The sequence below is a fragment of the Mixophyes fleayi genome, chromosome 2 (genome assembly GCF_038048845.1).
Source record: "Mixophyes fleayi isolate aMixFle1 chromosome 2, aMixFle1.hap1, whole genome shotgun sequence".
Lineage (NCBI taxonomy): Eukaryota > Metazoa > Chordata > Amphibia > Anura > Limnodynastidae > Mixophyes > Mixophyes fleayi.
Window position 1 is genome coordinate 195,570,963 of NC_134403.1, and position 8,573 is coordinate 195,579,535.

An 8,573-nucleotide genomic window follows, 5' to 3' on the forward strand; every position below is an offset into this window, starting at 1 on the left:
AAGGCGATGCATCCTACTAAAGAGCCAACTTTTGAACAAATAAAATTTTGTGGTGGAACAAGTAATTTTCCAGAGTTATGGCAATGCCTCACATTTGGATTTAATTTTGCCATTCTGCATTTAGTCTATGAAGAGAACTGGGGTGACCAAATTCAATGTTGTGAGCTGTGTGGGTGGGGACTAGGAAACACACTGCCTTATTTCACAGCAGTTTGGGTCATCTCTACAACAGGCCATGAGTACAAGCCTTTATAACTACAGCTTCCAAGTAAACCAGTAATATACCATATAAAAGGAGTAAACCAACCTCCATGGTACAGATCATGATATCTTATGCATTTTATTGATACATTGTGATAACTTTACAAAAATTAGACACCGTTTGTTTTACTTAACTTTGAATTTTTAATAAAATGCTTGATTTGTAAACTCTTTCCACAGTCTATGCAGGGACTGCTCCTGTTCCCTTATTAGAACAGAACCTGCTGACAACACATTAGAAATGTTCGGTACACATTGGCATTATTAGTTTATGGATCAGTACAGGAGTGACAAGGCAGGAAGAGTAATTTAGAGATTAGGAAAACAATTGCATATTTCTGAAGATATAAAAAGTAAACCCTGGAAGTGCTGAAAAGAAAAAGCCAATATTCAATGGATGAGAGCTGTGCTATTCCCTGTGTGCATGGAATTAAAGAAAGTGCTCACTACCCAGTTATACTTTGGTCCAATTAACATTTTACTAATCATACAGCCACTACCCCAGATTGTGTTTAGGAAACAGTCTGCGCTCCCCCTTTTCAATTGGCATAGGAAGGGTGGGAAAACAGATTAGCATAAGCAACTCTCAGTTAACTTCTGGCACTAATTAGGTGTGGTACAGTCGGACATGTATCAGCATAGAGCTGTGAGGATCAGGTCTCTACTCTACAGCTAGAGCAATCCTCAAGAGAGAAGCAGCAGAGAGAACACAGAGGGCTGTAGAGGACATGGTGTCCAGCCCATGTCACCGTAGGCAGATCATTGCATCTACCCAGCAATCTCAGTCACAGTGGTCACCAACTTCTGGCCATTCCAAACAGTCTTGAACTGCTCTGGCACTGGAAACTCACTCTGCAATGAGACAGATATTACAAATTCAGAGATTCCCAAGCAGCTACTCCATTAGGAGGAACATATAGGAAGTAGAAAACAAAAACAGTATTAACAGAACGGGTAATTTCTCAGTGAGTCAGAATTTAAAAACAAATGTTTTAAAACAAACTTTAATTTTGTTTCATTTAGTTTTTAACTATACAGAATAAGGAATAAATTTCAAACAAAAAATAGCAAAGAAGAGTGTAAAAAAAACCCCACAAAACAAAAAACCTCCTATACTTACAAATTCTCCTCCGCTACCTGGGACCAAAATATTCATCTCTGAGGATTTGGCACTGATGATCTCACACTTAATGCTGTCCTTGCTTAAGTAAACATGGCAACCATCAGTCTTATTAATAGATATTGTTGGCACTTTACCCAACACCTAAAATCAGGAGAGAATGGTAAAATAGTTTGTAATTCCATAAAAATAAAGTTGTAGAAACACCTTACACTAAAAGCATGCAATGGAACATACTTGAGCAGTTATACAGTTATGGAAAATATGGACATTTTATATGCAGATCTATTCTCTATGTGGAAAACCCAACTTCACCCATATCAATGCAAAATAGTTAAGCTCTTCTTTTAACTCGGATATTGTTTACTGTAGAGTGGAACTAAAACTAAATACTTGAAATATGTCATCATTCACAGACTCAACAGCAGTTTACACAGAAAATTATTTAGAAATGAAGGCATTCCATGACAATCTTCATAAAGCCAATAGGGCAATCTGTTGTAATTAGCCCCACTTTAAGTGATAACATTTACAGTTTACATGCCATTTAAATAATCTTTATAAGGTGCCAGAGATTTCACAGCACTGTAGAGTCAGCAACACATAAAACAAGTAGACCAGTTACATCATACAAATACTTAGAAAAGCAAGAGAACAACTACATCAATGAGACAATAGTAGTTACAGCAGAAGACAGCAGAATGTACAGAAACCTTTCCACGAGGACAGGAGGAAGAGAGCCCACATACAAGAGGCCATGGAACAAACAGATGAAGTGGGTGGATGGGGCAGGTGAAACATGAGTTGAAGTTAACTTAGGATGGGGTGGGTGATCAATGAATAGGAGAGTTTATAAAGCAAAAAAGGTTGGCAAAAAAGGTTGGTCAACAGTCTGGTCAGAGAGCAGCAGAGGAGAATAGGTGAAGATAGTCAGCATAACAGAGTGGACAAGGCAGAAAATATCAAGTAACCCACCTGCACTTTAACATCACGAGAATTAATGATTTCCACAATGCCTACAGCATCTTCAAACACCAAGCCAAGTTTCTTGCAGTTATCTGCAGAGATATGATCGCAATATGATTTGTCATAACCAGCACTATTGTGCAATATTATACCACTTGTAGATCTCCAAGTTATATTGGTTAATAGTATCTTGCTTACACCCTTTGCTTGCTCACCTACAGTGATGGAATTGATCTTGCCCTTGATCTGCAAGGTGCTGTTCACACACTTGTAAATATAAACCACTTGCTTGAGTTCAGTGTCACTGATCTCCAGACTGGATGCATTCTCATAGTTCTCCTGTTGCAGAAAATAAGGTGTTTAACTTGCTTTACACACAGATTTCTATTTCTGGGTGAACAATTTGGTCAGTGATCGAACAGTTTTGTCATAGGACATACAGAACATATTATATGGACACTCAACCAGTTAACACTATTTAGATTTGGGGAATTGAACAATATTCAACTAAATTGCAACATACATAAAACTTCAAAGTTTTACAAGCCAATCACTTTTCCAAATGATTCGGTTAAGCAAAACCTTGTAATTTATTGTTTTTCACCAACACTGAAAAACTATTTTTATATAGCCGCTTAAAGCCTTTCAGATTGGATGACTATCTCTGTATGTCATCACCCTAAATCTCGCCACACATGCTGCAATATTGTGCAATTGCCCACCCACGTGACTAAGCTGGAGAGCCATACTGTTATTTGGCCCTCAGCTAAGTTCCATCAATAGCCCCTACAGAGTCACAAATAATGCTAGGATTTATTATGTGTACTACCAGTAAACTACCCTTGATTAACCCTGACAGTGCACACTTACCACTCTCCATTTCTTGCCCTCCAATTCTAGAACTGCTGGTTCCTTCTTGGGAGCGGGTTTAGGTGCAGAAGAACTAGTTGGTTTTGGGCTAGTGAAAGGTTTAGGTCCACTTCGGATCGGACCACTTGGGGCTTTCAGAACAGGATTTTTATGAGTCTTCATATCATCAGAGACATGTTTCAGTGCTAGATCACAATTGAAAAAGTACAACAAATATTTATGACTGCTATATTTCATATCACTCAATTTCAACAAGCTGTGTGCAAGCATGCAAGTATTCTTTATGACCAATAAGGCTGATCATAAAATACAGAGCAAACTTTGTCCTTCGACTCTCAAGTAGCACCAAATGCAATAACAATAAAAAAAAAAAAAACTTCATGCAGGCTTTTTATGCATTAGGAAAGATTAATTTGCTCCTTCCTACAAATTTACCACTGTGAAGGCTTTTAATTTTACATTAAATACTATTTAAGTTGCTGGGGGTTATTCATGTGCAGCTTACTTATTAGTGAAAGTTTATTTAAAGGGCTAAAAAAATAAATAGTGACAACTGGAGACTTTTCCTACTTATGTACACCCATGTCGTACAATTATTTCTGGAGCCATCATTCTATGTCTGCACTCTGTTAAACATTTCCTTGTTGTTGCCTTACTTCACCCTGAACAATTATTCCCTGCTTGTCTTACCTTTGGTGATATTCGCTCCCTGGTTGAGTTGTGCAAACAGCTGGGAACGAGACACAGAGTCATCACCTGCATTAGATGCAGGAGCTGACGGTGGAGGTGGTCCACCAGGAGGAGGTGGGGGTGGTCCTGCCTTGGGGACAGGAGGAGCACATGGTGCAGAAATGGAACCTCCAGCCTTTGGACCCTAAATGTCAAACAGAAAATTTTTTACAAAACATAACCCATGAGAGGGTCTGCTCAGCTCCCTGTTCTTTGACAAAGTAAAGGATAGTAACCAGTAAACTTACAGTCTTTCTCCAACTCAGGCCTGTTGTATGATGCTCCTTTATATAGGCCTGCAGCTCTGTCCAGATGTTCAGATATGCACGGACCCAGTCTACGTGTTTTTTATCTCTGCCATGAAAGACATGATAGACATCAGATGTACCCACCATAGGAATCACTAACAGCCTGACACCATATGTAGTCTTACTTAAAGGTAAATTGCATACAGATGGCTTCAATTTGCTGGTGGTGTTTTGTACAGTGCTGGATAGTTACACAGAAAAGGATCAAAGTCTCCCAAGAAGAGAGGTCAGCTGATACACACAGGCTTCATAACAATCGATAATAGTACATGGGTGTCACATGGAAAAGGTAAGCAGTACCCACCTCCCCCCCTCCAACAAAAAACAAACATACTATGGGTGAATCCAAACTGCCAATCTGCATTCAGCCTAATCTGATAAATACATTCACCACGTCATAGCAAATTTTGAGACATTTAGCTACAGCTTGCTACAAAATGTAGCAAGATTAACAAAGCTTTTTGTTTGTGTATTTCAATCATGTCAGTGTCAGGTAGACAATGCAGGAAAAAATGATAAGCAGGGGGCAGTATCAACAAGTGTGACCCTTTGTATCTGTTAGATGTAAACATTGCCTTTAACAACTTACACATCTTTATATTCCTTCAGCACCCTGTTGGTATAAAACATTGCTGCATCAGTGAAGTCCTTCACAAAGGGACCAGGTTTGGGTGCCTACAAAAACCATGTATGAAAGAGGTTTAATGGTGATAAACTCATCTATTTGCATGCTCAGAACAGCACAATCTCATTCAGCTACCAGTCATCCTTAATTATTTGTATGACACACTAAAATAGGTATGTTTTTTCTGATTGAATTCAGGCTTATATTTAGTGTAAGACTTTCCACAATGGGAAGACTTTGGCGTTAGTTGGTCAGCTTAACATGTATTGCAATAGATGGAATTTGCAATCCCTGATTTTAATGCTTGAAGTAGTACAATACCATCACTAATGTCACATACACACATTTTTCCTCTCTACAATTAACTGTTGGCAGCTCTGAACTTACCCCAACTACAAAATACTCGATCAGTGCACAATCTCAGAATAAAACAAAGAACCACCAACATAACTTACCACTGCTACCCATCCAAGGGCAGGAACACTCTCGCTTAGTGCTGAAAGATGATTGAACAGTTTGCTTCCTCGATTCTGCTCTCTAAATTGTTGGACAGTCTGAATTTGGCCAGACAGAGGTGCAAGGAGAGCAGTGAGCTCTTTCTGTATGGAGCATAAAACAGATTCAAATTTTCCTGTTTTAATACTTGCCCCTTACATTGACACAAATTGTATATCACAAGACAGGTAGTGAATGGAAAGTAAGGACAATATTTGCAAGAGTGGAGAACACAGGTTTTGGAAGGAATAGTGTGTGTGTGTGTGTGTGTGTGTGTGTGTGTGTGTGTGTGTGTGTGTGTGTGTGTGTGACAAGGTAACAATACGTCAAATTAACCCACCTCTCCTGGCTGCTGAAACTGTGATGCTTTAACCAAAATGTCACGCTGCAAGTTTATGCCAACAAGCAGCAGCTCAGCCTGGGAAAAAAAACACAGAAGTGTTAATCCACAGCCAAGAAAAGTATTTTTCTAGTTTGAACATATCTCCACAAAAACCACCTCCCAGCTTATCCTACAAGCGAACATACAGTTTGAACTTATTGGAATAGATCCAATACCTTGACAGAAAATAAGAGGTAGCTTCTGTACTTTATTTTCCTAGCTAATTATTTTTTTCTCAAAGTAACTACTTCATCTCCACATCTGGTATTCCACATTGGATGGCTCCCCCTTCCAGAGGTTTCTGCGTGTAATGGGTAATACGCTAGTGAGAGCCCAGCTTTCATATTCATCTGAAAGCAATGCAGAGGACTAATGGGCAGAATTGTGGGTGGTTTGAATCAGCTTGTGTACCGATCGGAAGCCATTTTTACCTACTGGTTATTTTTCAGATTACTCAACTTCAAAAAGCTGAATGAGCCTGAGCTATTATTTTTTACTATGCATAAATGGAGCTAAAACTGCATTTTCAATAGGGATCAGATTCCTATGAAGAACAGGGTTAGAATACACACGCAAGATCATTAACCATGTATACAACATGCATTTACTGCCATCCATGGTCTGTTATTAGAAATTTGGGGTCAGTCTCTGTATGCTTCAATGATCCCCAATAAAAGTGCAGCTTGCACTTGAATGCCATTCAATGTTTTGAGAACAAAATAGAGCAGAGACATGAAGCCCTTAGTTTGTTATCTGCAATGCAACTGCTATACATTTCCTTTTGATACACAAATGTGTCAAATAGATCACAAAAATGTTGATGGTCCGCTCTGATGTATGAAACCATGTAATTTAGTCAAATATATGCCATTACAGTTTGCATATCAAGAAATTAAAGTGACAGCTGACAACCTGTTACTCACCTGCTTCTCAAGATCTCCACCAATTGCTTTACTACTTTTCAGAAATTCTCCTACAGGTCCGCCGATGAGCGAGTCATAGGTCTGCACAAACTGTGCTGTGCCTATAAAAACAAATTTAAAAAATTATTTCATTAAACAGATGCAATTTATGCAGTTACCTACAGATGCACACTATGCCTGAAAAGTTAAAAGATTCTTCTCACCTTCAGAGCATGCACCAGCCCCTGAGCCTCCTGCAAAACCCTCCAGCTTTCCAACAGCTTTCTCCAGGCGATCAACTAGACTCTGGAGGTCAGCCATAATTTTACAACTTTGAGAAACAATAGAGAAATGGATAGTGAAAAGCTAGGACACTAGTGAATCCATAACAATCAATTGTAAATAAAAATGTAACACATTCATTAAATACATTGGTAAATTAAAAAACCAAAACCAAAAAAAACCCGCTCGTTTTCATAAGGACAATGATTATAGTTTCTTTAGTATAATAATATATATTTATATTACACAAATAGAAGTGTGGCCTCCTAACAGCCACCACAAGAATGAGGAAGAGTTGTCTCCCTCAAGACTGAAGTATTGCAGGCAGCCTTACATCAACAGGAACTAAACATGTCTGAGCAGATACAGACACATTCCATGACTGCAAGAATCACTTAATTCTTATAACCCTCAAAATAAAATACAATCAGGGATTTAGCCAATTGTAAGTCATATGATCATACAACTGCAACAGGACACCTAAGCAGTATGCACTGTTACACTGCATTTATGCCATCTATATGCAATATGCTTCCTGTCCCCCAATATCATAAAGTCTGCACAATACGTGACAATTCTGCACATGTCCCCCACCCAAATAAATAGAAAACGAGTTTGCAATGCGAATCTATGGGGTATGAATTTTAGCCCAGGTGGGGCGAGACTCTGAAGCCTATAAGGAATATTTTAAAGGGAAAAAACCGCAGGTAGCCAAGTGAACTGACAAAGGTCTACTATGCAACCAGCCCGGGGGAGAGAGGGGGTGGGATTCTTCACCGCCGGTTACCCAAGCCAGCCCCTGGGTGAGGAGTTAAACTCATAAGACATACAGGTGACATGGACAGGTGACACCAGCCTCATTACATTCAAGTCACAGTCGTGCATTTGCACCACATGAAGCCATACACTTGCCATGTCCCCTACGTACACGCTGTGCACTCCGAGCCCGCTCCCTTACCGGTTACCACACCTGCCCCACCCTGCTCACCTCCGCTACTGCTGCTGCTGCTACTATCTCTCTGCCCCACTTCCGGCAGTCACCTCCCAGCATGCGCCGCGGGAAATCACTTCCGCGAAATAGCCAGAGGGTGGGGCTTTAGACGGGCGTGCCACGGAAATTCACAATGCTGCTCCTATGATTTTAAAACTGTTAGAATGCATTAGCTATTGGCCGTGGCCCTGTGATAGGGCTAATACTGAACATGTCACTCACCGTCTTTCCCACTGTGTCATTCTGATAAATACTACGAGAAACAGTTACTATTTATTGGTTATGTAAATGATTGGTCATATTCCGGACAGATAATCTTACTCACAACACATAATTTGGACAAGGAGGAACCCCTAGCCCAACTCTCAGAAATAATGTCTATGTTGACCACATTAAATATGGCGGATGGGTCCGCCTTAGAACAACTGGACGTGGACTGCGTTGTCATGGGGAACCCGAAGATCAAGCCGTGACGTTGGCAGCAGGATGACATATCATAGCTAGTGCCTTTCAGTCTGTTACCAAAGATGGTCACAGAGCCGTCAGTTTACAGGGGTGTGTGCGGCGGGGCTGGTTCATAGGAAATGCGCCTGACACAGGCAGCTGATCACTTGCAGGTGTCTATATAGATGGAGTGCAGTT

At 40.0% G+C, this 8,573-nt stretch overlaps 1 protein-coding gene across 3 annotated transcripts; it reads right to left on the minus strand.

Annotated features, from left to right (window-relative positions):
* Window positions 1-315: 315 nt before the first annotated feature.
* Window positions 316-7,985, minus strand: CAP1 (cyclase associated actin cytoskeleton regulatory protein 1). 3 transcript variants are annotated; one of them, XM_075195264.1, is made up of 13 exons: window positions 7,929-7,985; window positions 6,883-6,989; window positions 6,680-6,780; window positions 5,715-5,792; window positions 5,335-5,478; window positions 4,844-4,929; window positions 4,195-4,300; window positions 3,908-4,091; window positions 3,218-3,402; window positions 2,563-2,686; window positions 2,357-2,439; window positions 1,382-1,525; window positions 316-1,113 (listed from the first exon to the last, which is right to left on the minus strand). In XM_075195264.1, exons 2-13 carry the CDS (start codon window positions 6,977-6,979, stop codon window positions 1,030-1,032), a joined length of 1,416 nt encoding a protein of 471 aa, XP_075051365.1. In that variant the 5' UTR covers window positions 6,980-6,989; window positions 7,929-7,985; the 3' UTR covers window positions 316-1,029. The 3 variants fall into 3 exon arrangements, with proteins under 3 accessions (XP_075051365.1, XP_075051367.1, XP_075051368.1); XM_075195266.1 differs by lacking the exon at window positions 7,929-7,985 and adding an exon at window positions 7,899-7,921; XM_075195267.1 differs by lacking the exon at window positions 7,929-7,985 and adding an exon at window positions 7,869-7,891.
* Between the last annotated feature and the right edge of the window lie 588 nt (window positions 7,986-8,573).

Coding starts and splice junctions, on each gene's coding strand:
- CAP1 (XM_075195264.1), bottom strand. CDS start 6,979: ATGGCTGACCTCCAGAGTCTAGTTGATCGCCTGGAGAAAGCTGTTGGA. Junction 4,930..5,334: donor CCCTTGGATGGGTAGCAGTG/GTAAGTTATGTT, acceptor TGGTTTTTGTAG/GCACCCAAACCTGGTCCCTT. Junction 1,114..1,381: donor CAGGTAGCGGAGGAGAATTT/GTAAGTATAGGA, acceptor GTCTCATTGCAG/AGTGAGTTTCCAGTGCCAGA.